Source organism: Rattus norvegicus, chromosome 11, assembly GCF_036323735.1.
Source record: "Rattus norvegicus strain BN/NHsdMcwi chromosome 11, GRCr8, whole genome shotgun sequence".
NCBI classification, from domain to species: domain Eukaryota; kingdom Metazoa; phylum Chordata; class Mammalia; order Rodentia; family Muridae; genus Rattus; species Rattus norvegicus.
In genome coordinates this window covers 92,752,320-92,770,401 of record NC_086029.1, presented here as the reverse complement: position 1 = coordinate 92,770,401, position 18,082 = coordinate 92,752,320, and the positions used below count along the sequence as shown (strand labels likewise).

General features: G+C 45.0%; 1 protein-coding gene across 1 annotated transcript in view; it reads right to left on the bottom strand.

Moving 5' to 3' along the window:
• Nucleotides 1-18,082, bottom strand: part of Ehhadh (enoyl-CoA hydratase and 3-hydroxyacyl CoA dehydrogenase) — a 33,239-nt gene that overhangs the window by 9,246 nt on the left and 5,911 nt on the right. The window contains 4 exon segments of the mRNA NM_133606.2: nucleotides 3,877-3,981; nucleotides 7,148-7,259; nucleotides 9,198-9,367; nucleotides 13,202-13,305. Of these exon segments, the coding sequence (NP_598290.1) occupies nucleotides 3,877-3,981; nucleotides 7,148-7,259; nucleotides 9,198-9,367; nucleotides 13,202-13,305 (491 nt within the window).

Sequence of the window (18,082 nt, the reverse complement as noted above, 5' to 3'; positions counted from 1 at the left end):
CTTTACTGCTGCCACCTCTTCTACTGTCCACCTATTACACCTATCTTCCCAAGGAGGTCACTGGGTCTCATGTAGCCAAGAACGGTCTTCTCTCCCTCCTGCCTCCACCTCAGAGAGCTGGGATTACAGCAGGGTGCCAACATCCACAGTTTTATGGGCTACGTGGATTGAACCCAGGGACCTCCTACATGTTAGGCAAGCACTCTATCACCCTCAACCTGAAATAGTCAAGATCGAAAACATTTGAGCTCAGGCAAAACAAACAAACAAAAACCCAATAGCAATAAAATCACTAGCATTTTCCATGGGATTCTATCCCTGAAACCCAAAGCAGACACTGGGGTGTGCTTGGTTATAGTAAGGCCGAACACTGAGATCCCCGCCAGTGCTGCCTTTGCTTTCTCAGAACATGGCCAGAAGTTAATTTTGTGGATCCCTTCTTTGTTAGAGACAAGAAAATTAAAAGAAGACCTATTGTGGTTCACACATGGCTAAGAGGAGAATGAAATCCTGATGTCCAATCCAGAGGTCATTTCCGAATCAGATGCACCCACCAAGACACTGGCATGCCTCTTTTCCCTCTGGGCAAATTCAATGGCTTGGAAAGTAGAAAAAAGAACAATATTTTTAATTATTTTATTTAAGTATTATTGTATGTGTATGTACAGGCACATATACCTGTGTGTATGTGTGTGTGTGAAATTCATGTCCTCAAAGACCAGTGAGGATTCAGAGTGGTAAAAACCAATTGTCCATCAGCTAAAGAAACTACGGAATACTCTTCAGTAGTGGAGAGTAGTCAGTTATTACTACATTGGACAACACAGGCGCCTCTCAAAAGCATGCAGAGTCCAACACTATGTGGATGTGGAATTCTAAAAGCAGAAAACTGCTGTGTCTTGAAGCCTCAGCTGAATGGCCTCTACCAGAAGGAGCCGGTTCTTTTTGAAATGAAAAATATATACCCTACTACTCTCTGGTGATAACCACACAACTGTAAACCATTACCAACACTCAGCAAATGCTACACCTAAAATGAATGGGTTTCACTGTTCATAAACGAAGCACTGAGAAAGCCTGAGGAAGCCCAGGGGCATTCGAACTCTATTTGTCTGGATTAGTACTCAAGTGGGGAATTGTAAATAAAGTCAATTACGATCTACACAATGAGGAATGCATACAGTTAAACATTAGAAATATGGGGGGGGGGGGCGGGACTAACAAAACCTAAGCTAGGAAAAAAATTGAAGCAAGGGATGGCGACATCTGCCACACATGTGCGAAGCCCGGAGTCTGACTCCCCGTGAGCCTCCCCGCACAGCCAGCGAGCAAACAGCAGACTGCACCACAGTAGAAGCAAAAGCCGCAGAGTAAGATTTGTGAGGTGGTTTTTTCCACTTACCGTTGTCTCCTGACGGTTTTCATAACTACTTTTACGGATTCTAACTAGCTATAGGTACAAAATGTATGTACATTTTTGTGTTTTTGTTTTTTTTTTTCCTTTCTCTTCTTGGAATTGGAATCAAGCCTATGGTTTCACGCCGCAAGTACTTATTTTAGCATTCCTTCTCGTCTCCGCCACACAGTTACCAGGCAACAACCAGGTAACACCTGGTTTATTATGAAAAGCACTGTTTGGCCCTTCCTCTCTGTTACTCTCTTACTCTCTCTGCCTCTTCTCCCTCTCTTCCCACCCCTATCCCACCTCTCCATGTATTCCTGGCCAGTCTCTCCTCTCCTCTCCTCTCCTCTCCTCTCCTCTCCTCTCCTCTCCTCTCCTCTCCTCTCCTCTCCTCTCCTGTCCCTCTTCTCTCTCTCTCTCTCTCTCTCTCTCTCTCTCCCCCCTCCCCCCGTCCCCCACCCTGTGTGTGTGTGTGTGTGTGTGTGTGTGTGTGTGTGCATGTGTGTATGCGCCTTTCTGTCTCTACTCCCTTCTCAACTCCCCTTCCTATGCCCTAAATAAACTCTATTCTATACTAAACTGTCATGTGGCTGGTGGGGAGGGTGGCTTGGCATGGGCCCACAGAGGCCCCCCTTTCACCTCACCATACTGCACTTCTATCAAACATATCCTTGGCTTCTCTCTCTCTCTCTCTCTCTCTCTCTCTCTCTCTCTCTCTCTCAACACAACACTTATCACTCAGGCAGAACCTCACTGCTGAAACATTTGTACATCACAAGCAAGTTTACACACCTCCATACACTCTTCTCAACAAAGTTTTAAAACCATCACAAATAACTGCCCCTAGCCAGAACCATAGGCAACCTAAGTTTTAAAGCAGACAATGGCTCGAGGTTGGGGTGCCACCAAGTGGACAAACTGTAATGTTGCTAAGACCAGGCATCGTTCTGTTTTATAAACTATAATGTTTACAGTTAACTTTAAAAGCTGAAAGGAATAAACACCACAGACCATAGTAAGAATAGTAGGCCTTGGTCCTTATCCTCTAAAGCACTCACAAAGCAGAAAAAAAAACAGAGAAGGACAGAACTTCCCATAGGAACCCAAGCTGCTATTGGTGGAGAGATGGCTCAGTGGTTAAGACGACTGACTGCTCTTCCAGAGGTCCTGAGTTCAATCCCAGCAACCACATGGTGGCTCACAACCATCTGTAAAGAGATCTGACGCCCTCTTCTGGTGTGTCTGAAGACAGCTACAGTGTACTCCTATATAATAAATAAATAAAATATTAAGAAAAATCAATGTGTGAACTTGAGGCCCATTCCTAGAATGGCCTAGGGCACTCTCTGCAAACAAATTGTGCAAGTCGATGCTCACAAGCTAGGTCGGTTCCAAGCTACGAGCCAGGTCAGTGCCCACAAGCTAAGCAGCCCTCCCTGGAGCACAGGGCCACAGGCCTGTGACAGCAGCCTGGGAGGCAGAGCACCACTAGAGGCAGAACACTGCAGGTAGGACGCCTCCATGTGGGCAGGGCTTGCTGACTCCCGGTTAGAAGGCAGCGGTATTTTCCCATTGGTGCCCCTTATCTTTGTAGTGTGAATGCCACTGTCACACCAAAACTTAGTCGAACCATAAAAAAAGATGTTCAAAAAAAAAAATTGGTCCCTGCCAGGGGCACACCTTGGAGTGACCACAAGCCTTCTGTCACTAAGTGGAGACTAGCACACACTCCATACTGCCTGGAGCCCGACAGTCCTCACGAGTATTTTCTTAGGCAATTTTAGCCTCTGTGAGGGGCTCCAGCCTCCACAAACTTTCCCATAGAAGTTATCAAACCATTTGGCTTCTGTTGCGATTTTCTCACAAGAAGGCTAGTAGGAATTGAACTCTGGCTTTGCACTCATCTCCCAGCTATATCCTCAGCCACGGTTTCAAATTTTTCTAGATTTAAAGGCACAGCTTGAAGTTAAAAACAACAGCAAAAATCAGTGAGCCACTATGAGTAAGTGGTGCTAAAGGCACGCTTGGTCTGCAGGGATGGCAGGGGCGGAAGCTCCAGAGGCCATGCTGTCTCTGAGAGCTGTGCAGATCCCAACCAGTCACATGTTTGTTCCTCTGTCTCAACTTTAATTCTACTTTTCAAGCAGAAAAACACTCACAGGGTATAAAATGCCCAAAGCTCACAAATGCAGTTCCTCTGCCCAGGAGCACTCCCGGAAGCTTCAGGCACAGCCAGCAGGCACGCATACCCATTCTCGGCATATACACCTTCTCTCCCACCCTACCTTGTTCTGTTATACTGTCTGCAAAGCACCACCTAAAATAACATTCTTTTCATTAGCTGATACAATGTACCAAGCGTTGAAGCTGCATTCTACTACATGGAGGCCCCATCAGCCACTTACGGGGTTCCTTAGTAGAATGCACACTTAGCATGTTCCTGATCTTGCACTATTTTTTTTATTATTGTTTACCTATAATCTTCTGAGCAAATTTGATGGCTTCTTCAACTGGGTCTGACTTCACGACTGCATCCAGAATTCCAAGCCTGAGTGCTTCATCTGCTGAAAGATATTTTCCTGGAGCAAAAGGGAATAAAAGAAATCAAAGAACGGTGTGAGAACAAACTGGGGCGTTGCTCTGTCTGGTGGGGAAGGTTGCCATTTCTGGAGATACCAACTGGTACGTGAAATGCCTAATGACCTGACTGGTGTACTTGATGATTTGTTTTTGAGACAGGGTCTCACCGTGTAGCTCTGACTGCCCAGGAATTCCACGCATAACCTAGGCTGGTCTCAAACTCAGAGATCCGCTTGTCTCTGACTCCTGTGCACCACCATGCTGGGGCCGGACTGTAGTGGTTGAACTGCACTACAGATGTAGCCACGAAGCTTGAATTCAAATGGCAGCTCTGATTCTTACTATTAGAGAAACGAGGGACTGTACAAGGACTCCGATTTCATCTCTGATAATGGAGGTGATTATGCTTACCACGGTAATTCTGAGTAAAAGAGTGATTCTGAGTGGTCTCTTTAGATCCTTATAGAGGTGTATAACCTGTGTGTCTCTACAGAAGTGGGAGAAATGGTTGGGTTTGGAGTGTAGTAGAAGAGGAAAGCAACAGAACGCAGGATATCTACATTGTATCTACTGCAAACCAGGAACTTTCTATGGAGAGTCCAAGGAAGCAGACACTTCAACAACTGCTCCTTCAATGTCCGGGCAGGGATGTGAAGCCCCTAATCCCAAGCTTATTGGAATCAGAGCTCTGCAGAGGGTCAGCAACTGCTACACCAACAGCTGTCCAAACCTCCTCTATTGAGGAGGTGTCAAGTGTCATCAGTAGACTCTTGGGCGAGCCAAAGTGAGCCTGCTTGGGCAGGGCAAAAAGACCAAGGCACTGAAAATGAACCTGGGCACTACTCGGAGCCCTGGGGCAACAAGATGGGGAAACGAGAGCTGCCCACGCAGGGGCTGGTTCTTACCAAGCTCTTGAGACTCACAGAAAGAATATTATGGCTGTGTTTTCAGTTACTAATGCCTTAACAACAAGCCTAATTCTGATCCAAATTACTAAGGAGTAAACACAAGGAGGCCCTGCAGGCTCAACCCAAAGCCTCAGCCAGGCTGAGAATCATTCTTTCTTGGGCCACACGCAGTGTGGACCAGACCTCTGTCTCGAAAGCTGTGAGCCAATAGCGCTGGAAGATGAGCCGTAGGGAGACCCCAGAGTGACCGGAGCAGGGAGCACCTCCCACACATCTGACATTGCCATGTTTCTTTCCAAATCTCTTCAAGATTTTTTCCAAAGCTTAAAATTTCAAGGTCTCCATGGAACGTTTCTGAGCTATCACTTTAAAATCAACTACCAACCCAGCCGCCAGATCGCAACATCTACTCCAGAAGACAGGCGTGGGTTACTGGACCAGTGTCTCCCTATTCACCGAGCCTTTGCTACACAAGTCAAAACCTGTCCATCTGGGAGTTTCTGCTTCTTTTCTCATGAGGCTAGCATGGTGGCAGCCCATGAGTCAGTGCCGTGGGCAAAGCTAGCGGCATCCCGTGAATCACGCTGTGGGCAAAAACCCAAGCCAAGTTCCCTTCAATTCTCTTTGTTTAAGAAGTCGTTTTTCTTCCTGACTTTTCTCTGGGGCACCCCTGGCTTCTTGACTAGTTTCTTCAATTTCCTCACTGACTTAATTCTGTAAACCTTAGGGTTTACCAACTTAGAACCCACCACTTTTATTCCCTCAGATATTCTATGATTCTGTTTCTATTTTGTCTTTTGCTGAATAGCCCGTCTCACGTGCACCGAATTCCCGTAGAATTCTGAATTCCAAGCATTCTCTGAAGAAACTGAAGCCACTGCGAATACTTTCCGTTTTAAAATACACTCATATTAAACGGTTGGTGATGGGACTGTTTGAATGAACTTGAATTCAATACATCGAGTTTTTCTAACTTTCCTTCCACACGCCTCTTTTAAAAGGACAAAGCTATTTTTAATTCGTATAGACTGATGGCTTCTATGTTGGCCCACACGCATATTGCTTTTCTGTCGGTTTTTAATCAGAGCATACAGATCTCTAATATTAGTTCTAAAACATCACCCATTTATATCCTTAGGAATTAAAGATCTACTATCATATAGGTTGTATCTGTCAATATTTACTATACTGGAAATTAAAACTGGGAACCTTAGAAAGCTTTCTGAACAGATAATTTTTAAAATGATGAGAAATCCATTACATGCTAGCACAACTTTTTGCTAAAATAACAGAATTTGCACCTTTGCTATGTTAACTGCTCATTCACTAGGCTGTCATCTGCAAGTGGGATCTTGATCTTAGAACACAGCTGGAGCTAAGGAATTGGGAATTCTAAGAGGGGCCTAAGCACAGTTTCCAATCTGCATCGCCCTCTGGTAGGTGCCGCTACTGTGCACATGGTGAGAGGAAAGATGGCCCACAGGTTCACAATGAACCATGCTTGTTTGGAATAAGTACTCGTACACATTCTGTCTTCCAACCTTGTCTCAAAGGAAAGTCACGTTTTTAGTTCAATTCCCCATTCAAAAAGAAAAACTTTCACTTAAACTATTATCTTAATACCTTGAAAATGAATAATTCAGTCACTGGTACCTAAATTTGAAAATTCTAGTTTTAATTCTTTTGGCTATTATGCCCACCTGCCCGCCTGCCTGCCTGCCTGCCTTCCTTCCTTCCTTCCTTCCTCCCTTCCTTCCTTCCTTCCTTCCTCCCTTCCTTGTCGCTAGGTCTAGCCCTCAACACACTATATGGATGAAAATGAGCCTTCCTGCTTATAACTACTGAGTGCTAGGATTAGTCAGGAATCACCACACCAGGTTTTATGCAGTGGAACCTGGTTTTATGCCAAGGAGTCAACCGAAGTTTCACAAATGCTAGACAAGCACTCTACCAACTAAGCTACACCCACGGCCCCAGACATTAAACTTTCTAAACCAGGTCTGATTATTATGTTCCTATATGAGCATGTACTCTATGGATAAAAGGATAAACTGTAATATGTCTCATGTGGGCTCCTCATAGAAACATTTGGGAAGTGCTCAGGAGAGTTACTGTTTCTATTTCACAGATGACAAAATTTGGAGTCAGAGAAGCTAAAGTAGCCTCTTTAGAACTCAGGTGGGTGGTAAGTGACCAAGACAAGATTGCCTAGATGCTGACCTAGTTCTCCACATTGATCCAAATCACAGCCACTGACCTGAGGTAATTAGGTCAAGAGCAACAGGAACTCCAACGACCCTGGGGAGAAGCTGGGTTCCTCTTGCACCAGGAAGAATCCCCAGTGTGACTTCTGGCAAGCCGACACGAGCCTACAAAACATTAAAGGAAGAACCCCCACCTTAGGAGACAGTGAAATGAGATAGTAGACAAGCACGCTCCTGACATCCCACCCATAAGAAACAGTTTTACTGAAATCGGCAACAGTGTCCAGAGGGCATGCACAGTGTCTGCTGTCTCCTTTAATCCCTGTCTTTCCACGAACCCTTGCTTGGGCACATTTTCCCCTTTGACTCCACAGTGACATGTCACAGAAAACAAAGTAGCCTCTAGGGCTCTCGGAGTTCCCACAAGTATCAGAATGTAAAGAAAACCCAGAGGAGGAGAAAGAGTGATACAGAGCTTCTCCCATCTCCAAGCTACAAAGAATACTCACAACCTAACAATAAAAGGACAACTGACTGATAATGGGCTGATTATCTGAGCAAACAACACCCCAAAGAAAGGACATGAGTGGCCAGTGGTGCTCAGTAAGTATCAGTGGCCACTGGGGATGTGAACGTAAGCCACGATGAAACCCACTTGCCGCCTGCAAGTGAGTATAATAAAACAAGGCGCTCAGTCTGGCAGCACAGGCTCTCAAACTATGCAGAGATGCCTGGCCTGGGAGCTGCCAAGGACGGCACGTGTATCCATGACGAGTTTCACAGTTTTCAATAGAGAAGGGACCATCAGGGTACAAGTAGTTCTCAAGGGAAAACAGTAACAATGGGGGGGAGTTTTCATTAGGAAAGGGAATAAAAACCAGAAGAAAGAGGGAAGAGGGTAAGCTGTCAAAATGTCTGAAAGAGTCACAAGCTATTATCTCTCTACCTAAGATTACATATAACACATCTGAATCTGTATCTACGAATACAAGTATGGCTTTCTTTTTTAGGTTTATTTATTCATTTCATGTGTATGAGTACACTGCTGCTGTCTTCAGACAAACCAGAAGAGGGCATCAGATCCAATTACAGACGGTTGTGAGCCACCATGTGGTTGCTGGGAATTGTACTCAGGATCTCTGGGAGAGAACTCAGTTCTTTTAACTGCTGAGCCATCTCTCCAGCCCTACGTATATGTTTTTTTTTCTTTTATATGTTTTAAATGGCATTTTCCCATCTGAGCTGACAATGCTACCCACGAGGGGTATTTAACACATATGCTATCCATAGGGTATTTAACAAAACAAAACAAAAACCCACCAGGCATGAGAGGTCTCTGTTTGAGCGATTGGTCATGAGTGCCCAAGAGGCTCCCAGCACACTGTCGCGTCTTACTGTTTGCCTTCTGTTGCCTCCCAGAGATGGACGGGAAGTCTCTGCTGCTGAGGGCATTTTGCACTTTGGAAATGGGCCCCAGAGGCTACAAAGCTGGAATTGACCCAAAAGCCTCCCTGAGGACTAGCTTACTTGGTACACAGCTTCCAAAGGAAGGAAGCAACCAACCACGTAAGCCAACTATAAAGCCCATGAACCAAAGCAAGTACCACGAGTGCAGTGGCAGCACCCTTACCTTCATGGTAACCAGCAGCTCTCTAACTGGACATAAGGCCTGCTCATCAAAGGGCAGTCCTTCCTGGAACTGGAGACCTAGCCGACTTACATGGCTCATGAGGTCAGAAGATCTTGGAGGGGGAACCTACAAGCACCACTTTACTGAAGAAAACAGCCACCAGCCAGATATTTGCCCTAATCCCCAGATGAGTGTAGTCCTCACCCCTCATCAAGGAAGCATCTCTTTGTAACTCTTGAAGACCATTATAGAAAACCACAACCAATCAAAGTGCAGAGTGGTGGAGCCCAGAACAATGTCCTCAGAACAACTCTGGAGCCTAAGGCCCAGGGAACGCTGTGAAAAGGGGGCACCAGCACTCAAGGCGCACAGGACTGTCAGCCGTTCCAAGCCATCAGCCACAGGCATAACCGCACTTTGAGCTGGCACTGAAGGCAGGGCCCACCCTAACTGCACCCCTAGGCACCTCTTACCTTTGCATTGGCAATCCGATAGTGACAGCCCAAGGCCAGCTCCAGTCCTCCTCCGAGAGCCACACCTTGGATAGCGGCCAACACCGGCTTCTGGTATCTCTGTATTTCATCTACCAAGCTTCCTAATGCAAGGCCAGGGGTAAAAGCACTAAAGCCATGGATATCAGCACCTAAAGAGACAGGGACAAGGAAAAGTGGTTCAGAAGGACTGAGCCTTGATCACTAACACGAGGGGACCCAGCCAGTCTTAGATGCCCTGGGGCTGAGAGATGCTCTGTTCTCAGACTGTAAACAGAAGGCAATGAGAGAAAAATCCAATCTTTATGGTGAACCAAATTCTATGCTCCCATTAAGTTGTGGAAATTTTAAAAGCTCAGAATAAAGAACTAGGTTCTTTACCAAGTCAATCATTTTGGGAATCAGTGCCTCTTGCTGTTCACCAACCTATTTTAGAAGAATATAACCCTTTCTTCAGTAAGAGCACAGACCATCACAGTGTAAGGTGGCATTGTAAAAGGCAAATTGCCTATGTGTTATGTCAGTAACCAGTTTAGCATAGATAGATTTCCTGAAAGCATTTTTAAAGATATATTTATTTATTTTATGTATATGAGTACACTGTAAATTCAGACACACCAGAAGAGGGCATCAGATCCCATTACAGATGGTTGTGAGCCACCATGTGGTTGCTGGGGATTGAACTCAGGACCTCTGGAAGAGCAGTCAGTGCTCTTAACCGCTGAGCCATCTCTCCAGCCCCTGAAAGCATTTTTAAAATGATTTCTTTATTTTTGTTTTATAGGTATGAAGATTTTGTCTGCATGGTATGTCTGAGCATGCATGCATGCAGTGCCTGTAGAGGTCAGAAGAGGGCGCTAGATTCCTTGGAACTGGAGTTACCGATGGTGGTGAGTGGCCATTCCACCACGGTGTGAATGGGAATCAAACCCCAGTCCTCTGCAAGAGCTGCCAGTGTTCTTATCCACTGAGTCATCTCTCCAGCCCCCGATAGATTTCTTATGAGTAAGAAAATTAACATGGCTTGTCTTTCTGGATTATAAAAATGATGCAGGGATTATAAAAATGTAAAACCTGTACAACAACCACCACGAAGGACCACCTAAATGCCATCGCAGAGATGAAGCTTTGCTGAGTTCTTAGTCCTCCCACGCCTATGTAAATGGATTTATGGCTGCAAGTGCAATTTGCTCTTTTTGTCTCAATACCTATCTTGACTCCTTGAAGTTCAGTATGCATTTTCAACAAGGAGAACATACTGTGAAACCTTATTTTTGTCTTTACCAGACAGAACAGGTAATTCCTAACAGTGTTTCCATAGGGTGTCATCTATTCTTTGAAAATGAATTATTCCAGGGCTGGCCATATAGTGCCATATAGCATGCATAGGGCCTGGGTTTAGTCTCCAGACTGAAAAAAAACGTTTAAATTAAAAGATAAGTTTGTGTTCAACTTATTACCTGCTTCATTCCTCTCCCTCCTCGCCCACATCACATGAATACGCCAGGCCATGAGCTGCACAGCCGGTCCCACACCCCATGTCCTTTAGGTTTCCTACCAACCCCTTACCTAGTGTGATCCTCTGCATTCCCAGTAAGAAATTTAACGTTTTGAGTTATTAACCAGTTGGTCGAGATGCAACAATTAAATTAAATACAATATATCAAAGCTCATGAGAACTTGTTACAGCAGCCTCAGAACACTAACCAGGAAAAGCTTCCAGGCTCCACCTCTCTCCTTCCTAGAATCTTCTGGTAAAGTTGGAGCCGTAATTTTTAATTTGTAGGAGAGTTTGCCAATGATGCCTCCTAGGTCTAGAATTTATTTTGTGAGTTTCCTGATTACCAATTGATTTGATTTTTGATTTATTAGGGCGTTGCCATGGAGTTCAGGCTGTAGGAAACTCATCGTACAGGTCAGGGGTCCTCCACTTCCTGAGTTAAGATAACAGGCCTGTGCCACCACACACGACTCTGATTCCCTTTCTTTAAAGGTTATACAACTGCTTGGGTTTTGCTTCTCTTTAACTCACTTTTAGTAAATACAGTTTTTCATAATTCATATTTCTAGCATCTTTGATGTTACCCGTTTGTTTTGTTTTTCAGCTTTCTTAAAACAATTAAATTTGTTCTTTGACAGTTTTATACACCTCACCCTCTCTTACGTCCCCCCAACTCCTGACAACACCCACTCTCCACAAAATCCCTTTCCCACATCCATGCCTTTGTGTTTTGCTTCCATAAGTTTAGCTAGAACCATCTGCATTACCATGGGCTTGGAATTTTCCACTAGAGGCTGCTGGCTAGCAGTGGATAGACAACGAAAGGCAATGACTACCCCTCTCCCAGCATCTACCAGAGGTCAGTAGTTCCGCAGGGAGAGGCAGGGCCCAAGTGCCCCTCCCCCACCACAGCTGTCTAAGGATAGAACCGATCTTGTGCAGGCCCAGTACGAATGGCTGCAGCGGCTGAGAACATGTGGTTGCGATGACTGTGTCATGCTGGATGTTATTTTGTTCCCGCCCCTACCCCCTTGGCTCTCTTCCTTTGAGGCTGTCTCACTGTGTAACCTGAACTTGCCTTGAGCTCATTATATAGCCCAGGCTGACCTCGAACTCATAACTCTCCTCCTTTAGCCTTCTTAGTGCTGAGGCCACGGGAGAGGACCCTTGCACGCAAATGCACTGGTTTTGCTTTCCCTCTCTTCTTTAATTTTAACCGTATTTGATGTGTAGGAATGTCTGCCTCCGCCCCTTCTCCGGGTCCTCACTCCTCTCCCCTCCCCCAGGTAACTCCCCCTTACGCCAGGTCTGTCTCACGGTGCGATTGCTCAGGGGACACCTTGTCACGGGCCTGCCAGGTCCCCAACTACTTGCATGCCTCTTCTTTTTATTTCATAACACTGTACCCCCAAATGTTCTGCTCCGGTTCCCGACTGATCTTTGTAACCATGCTGATGTGTTTAGGAAAAGGGCGCCTTGCCCTATTTGAAGGTTCACCATCCTACGCGTGTCTACTAATCAAAGTGGACCATTTCTGATAACTTCCTTAAAGCAACATTATTCAGCCCACAAGTTATATCACATTCCGGTTGTCACCTCTCCTCATGCAGAAAATCGGGCTCCCCATGATTCTGACCCTTGTCAGGCTTCAAGTCACGGCTGCAAGCTTCAGAGTCTAGTGAGATTAATTTAATCTGTCTCTTCTTCCGCCATCCTCACCTGGACTTGCCGAGCATTAAAATGTTTAAAAACATACTGTTTTGTTTTTGGTTAGTGAGTAATCTCTACGGCACTGAGCAGGCAATATAAGCAGTGATTTTATGGCCAGTATTTTTATATTGTTTTTAATCCTGACCCCAGGAACTGGCGTACTCCCAGGCTACCATTTACAAACACTGAAGAGCTCTGCTATTGGACCCTCATTCCCACGTGACTTCCGCCAAAGGGCGGGGAAAGAAGGAGGTGCTACAGACTACACCAAAAGAGTCATCGCTTTAGATACTTGTGCTGTGCATTGTTGGGCAGACCCAGAGAAGCAGTGCTGAGGTCACTGGGGGCGGGGCTGTCTGAATAAACAGTCGCGCTTCCTGCACAAGTTCTGGGTACAGACACCTACAAAGGTACTCAGCTAAAGCACTTAATCTCACACAACCTCCTTCCGCTAGAAATTATGGGCCCTACTCTATAGGCAGAGACGACGAGGTAAGGATATCAGAGACTGGCCCAAGCTCTTACAGAATAGAAGGGACGTATGTAGAGCAGACACGCACATCAGCCAGTTTACAGCAGGAGGCAGCTACTAACAAAATGTTCTTCAAAGGCTCAGTCCTGTCTAGGTCTCTCTTGGGACAGATATGCCCCATCACCCATGATGCTTTTCGCCTCCACTCCAGTGTCCCCCTAGTCATTACCCACAGGGACAGCCGATGCACTGCTGGGCGTAGTCTGAGTATAGGGGTAAGGAGAGATGGAGACGCTTAGTTACCTGCACAGAAGTTTCCGTTTGCGCCACAGATCACAATGGCTTTAACCGTGTGGTCTGATCCAGCTTTCTGGAGTCCATTTCTTACTTCCCTGATTACAGTTGGACTAAAAGAAAAAATTCATAAAGCAAATTAACCAAAATTAAATTTCTGTCATCTTCTTTATTAACAAACCACTGAACAGCTATGATGGATTTAAAAAAAAATACAGATTCTTACCACAGAATTTTCACTATTTGTTCAATCAATGAAATGTCTACTGTCAATTAAGTGTTGGGCTGATAAAATAAACCCATTTTAAGGCAATATTATTTTCCCCCATTGTGCTCTAACTTTGATCATGAAAAATTAGTAACCAGTTCTGAACTAACTGTTCATGATATCACAAGTACAGAGTTACCTGATAGGTATACACAACTACCATGTAAAGGATCTGAGAGGGTGGTGGATGAAGGTACAAAGGAGGCAGGCATAACAGGAAAGGACAGCTTTCCCTTCAATTTCTCATGCTTCCAAAACAGAAAAGATAAAGGAGAACCTGTCTAGGACATGAGGCAGGGCTGCTAGTTATTACATCTATTCTATTCTATTCTATTCTATTCTATTCTATTCTATTCTATTCTATTCTATTCTATTCTCTCCTCTCTCTCTCTCTCTCTCTCTCTCTCTCTCTCTCTCTCTCTTTACTACAGATGGTTGTGAGGCACCATGTGGTTGCTGGGAATTGAACTCAGGACCTCTGGAGACTGCTCTTAACCACTGAGCCACATCCACATCCATTCTTCTAACACCTTCTTCTTAGCTGGATCCAGGGTGGCCCAAAACAAAGACTACATTTCCCAGTATGCTTTTGCAGTACAGTCTGCCCTAGGCACCAAGTTCTCTATCTGATTTGTGCATCTTTGAGGAAGGTTTCTGGAAAACAGTGGACATAATTTCCTACTTTTCTTTTCTTCCTACTCCTGGCAAGAATGCGGGTGAGCTAGCTGGATGGAAATATCCTTCTTGTACCAAGAGGTAGAACGTATGTACGGAGGACCGCAGGACAGTCACGGGGTTGCGGAGCAGCTACTCCGGATCGCGGTGAGAGAAATCACTAGCCTTTGTTTAATTCACAGTCTTTGAAAGTTTTCTGTCTGTGGCAGCCACATTCCACCCCAATTAATTTAGGAGGAAAAGGCAAGGCAAAGAATCGTTGAGCACGGCCTGCAGTAGATGCTTTTCAGTATATGAGGGAGACAGCTACAGAAAATACAGCTAAACCCGCGGGAGGGTAACTGTGCCAGAGGTACAGGAACTCCAGCTAAGGGTCATCCTCCAGGTCTGTCTGCTTTCCAGAAGTGGGGAAGACTCGGCGATCCCATTCGGGAGAGTTGTCACAAGGGAAAGAGAATTTGCCAAGTGGATGAGGATGGTGAAGGAGGGGGACCTAGAAAATCGTGGGCTGTCAGCTGCAAGGAAGACAGCAGCAAGCTCTAACCCGTTCTGCTTGGAATTCTATGTATTCTGGGCACGATCGTCCTTCTTGTGTATACAGTGTGAAAATTTCAAGCCAAATGGAAAAGCAAACTGTTACAGAAGAGGTGCTAAGATCAACAAGACAGATCCACAGACTACAGTAAATACTTGCCCTCATGAGCCATAATTACCTTCCACCCAGTTACATTTTACCTACATACAATTAAACAAAACCTCCCACTCCTGCTTTATTAATAGGAAACGGAATAAACAGAATCTGAGACGTTATATAATACCAAGAAGTCCAAAAGGCTGAGGAGTTGTCCTTCAGAATCCGGGTGGAATTGCCTCTGGGAAACCATGCCCCCAGCCTAACAAAACCCCTCACACATTCAAAGTCTGGCAGATAAAACACTGCAGTATTTCCACACACCCCATACAAATCTTCATTTCCCAACTATTTACAATAAACCACAAAACAAGCATGCTGCACAGCTCACGGTACACTGTTTAGGGAATAACAACAAAGAAAAGTCACATCCTCGTTGGGAACTCAACTGTGGACAGAACACTATTCTCTCTCTGTGGGTAAATGGTGGGTATGGACCCCATAGCCAAGCTGTCTCCTTCTGGATCTCCCTCTCCTGGGAGCCACTGAGGAGAGCGCTGGGCGTTCACATGGCAACCATCCCCTCCTCTTTTATACACATTTTTTGTTCATTCTGAAAACTGAGAAGAAAACCAGCTACAAATAACGGGGTTTGACTGGGCCAGGTGAGGGGTATTTAAGTGTCTCTCTCAAGCAGGAGAATGGATGCTAGAAAGACATGTGACCCGTGGCCTGCTTTACTCCAGGAGTCTTTCCCTTTGGAATTATTAAAACAAAAACAAAATGAGCAGGAACCACCTAAAGTTTATTAAATCAAATTTGTGCAATTTTTCAAAAAGAAATTAACAAATAAGAAAATAAAACTGGCCAAACAGATGAGGTTAGGTTTCGAGTTCACGAAGTATTATTTTCAGCTGTGCTTTTTGTGTGCATGTGTTCCTAGTTCAGGTAAAATACATAGTATCTTCCACAGGGTGGCCATTTTAGAGATGTGAAAGGCGGTGTTCTGGGAAAGTTGTCAGACTACTCAGAGACCCTAGACTTTGACTGGAACAGAAAGAAATTTGGCTAAGACATCGGTTAAGGACTTATAATAGTTTTGGGGGAAGAGAAGAAGAATTATTCAAACAGCAGTGCAGTAGGTAATCGTGATGGCTCTCACCTTTAATCTAGGAACTTGGGAGGCGAAAACTAGTGGATCTCTGTGGGCTGAAGCTACATACCGAGACCTTGTCTTTAAAAAAAAAAAAGAAAATATGCGAGGACAAGGGAAAAAGAAAGAAAAGACTCAATAAGCTAGAAAGACAATTTTCCATTAAAAATTAAAAATGAGAAGGAACTAAAGAATAAAACAGAGGGGAAACTGGGAACATATTCACTTGGTGAACAAGCTGGCCCTCAGGAAACTGGTGAGAACCTCCTTAAAACAGAACAAGGAAGTCCTTGGGAACAAAGGAGCTATTCCTCTCCCAGGTCTGAGAAAGTGCAGCGGGAACAGGAATTGGCTACAGCCTTAAGGGAGAGCCTCCGGGGAAGGAGCTACTGTATTAAGAGCTACCCGCTTAGGCCCAGCCCCAGCAAACACAGAACTCCTTGGATGGATCTTCCTCCTCATATTCCCTTGGCATGACAACTACCTTTTCCCTAGTTATTTTTTATCCTTTAACCTTTTGCTTTTGACTGGTTAATTAGAAATGAAGTCTGATGAGGAAAACAGATTATGAGCCATGACATGACAAGGCACATGCAATGGATGTGGGCGTCCTTCTAGGGCCAAGGCTAAGCTATGGAAATGCCTACCTGTGGAGGCCTGTTGTGGGGCAGAGTGGATTAGTGGCATGAAGCCTGTGATTCCCTACTCAGATTTCCCAGAACTCTGTGTTCATCAGGCTGCAGGCATCCTGTGTGTAGTTACATTGTTAAAAATCTGTTTAGGCTGAATGGCAGATGGGACACCCAGGGGTACAGAAAGTCACGGTATTTTCCTTCTGGGTAAAGAACGGCAGCCAGTGGTGGCTCACATCTGTAATTCCAGCACTTGGATGCTTGAGGCAAGAGTATTGTCACAAGTTCAAGGCCAGCTTGCATTACAGGGTGAAATCTTGTTTCAAAACTCCAAAACAAACCCTCACAACAATGAAAGATTGGCCTCAACCAAAATCACCTCACTCCGTGGCTTGAAGAGAGACGGGCTTTTCCCATCCCAACCACACACCTCTTTTCATGAATGTTTTTGGTAACAAAAGAAATTAGCTCAAAAATTAGAAATAAAGAGAAAGGATGACTGCTATGGGGAACACACACACACACACACACACACACACACCTATAATCCACTGTTTCCAGGATCAAGCCCAGTCACCAAGCATGTGCTGAACCTACACTCGGCCAACAGCCATCTGAACTCAAGCAAACACTGTCTGGCTACATTTAATGAAGGATTTAAACTGTTTCTCCGGGTAAATCCCCAGATTACTCCCAATAAACACACTTATAATAATTTCCTTTCCCCTAGTGACTTTCCACCTTTGATCCGGGAGGAAATAAAAGCCCTTGCTTTTGACTGGTTAATTAGCAACTGTATCATGGCACAGCTTGAGGACTGTACACAATGTTTACCAGTTCACAGGGTACGTGCATTTCCCTCTGCATCTGGGAAATAGGTTCCTTCTCCCCAGAGCACCTAAATCCTCCTGGAGTGAAGTTCCTCATAGGAAATGAGATCGAATTAATATGAGACTACTCACAGTCGTCCATAACCTGGAAACACTATGTAAATAAGTGTTAGACCTCACTACTCAAAAAATATTTGCAAGGAGAAAATTATGTATTCATTAGGGAACCTTCCATGGTGGGAGTGGTCAGTTCCTCACCCGGGGGTTGGCTGAATGGCAGACAGGAAAGCCAGAGGGGCAGCTATTTTTCCTTGTGGATTACATATGGCCCCAACTGAGTCAAAACAACCTCTGTGGGCACCACTGGGGTGAGGTATTGGTTCTTCCCACTTTACCTAGCCTCTCCTCTGTGTTTGTGGTAATTTGGGGGAAAGTTCATAAGTCGGAAAAACTGGAAAAGGAAACCAGCTAGCTGTGTTTTGTTTTCTCTAGGTTAAGGGGAGAAAGATGTGGGTATGTCGTTATGCAGGTGAAGGCAGGTACAGGATAGAATGAGGCCTGTCTTTGGACGAGAAGGAAGGATGGGTGGGAGAAAAGTTTTAGAGAGGCAGAGGAGGCCGGAGCCAGTGGAAAACAGCTGAGAGAACATGGCGGCAGATGTTAAGATTCTTCTCTGCCCATATTACAGATTGTTATGACTA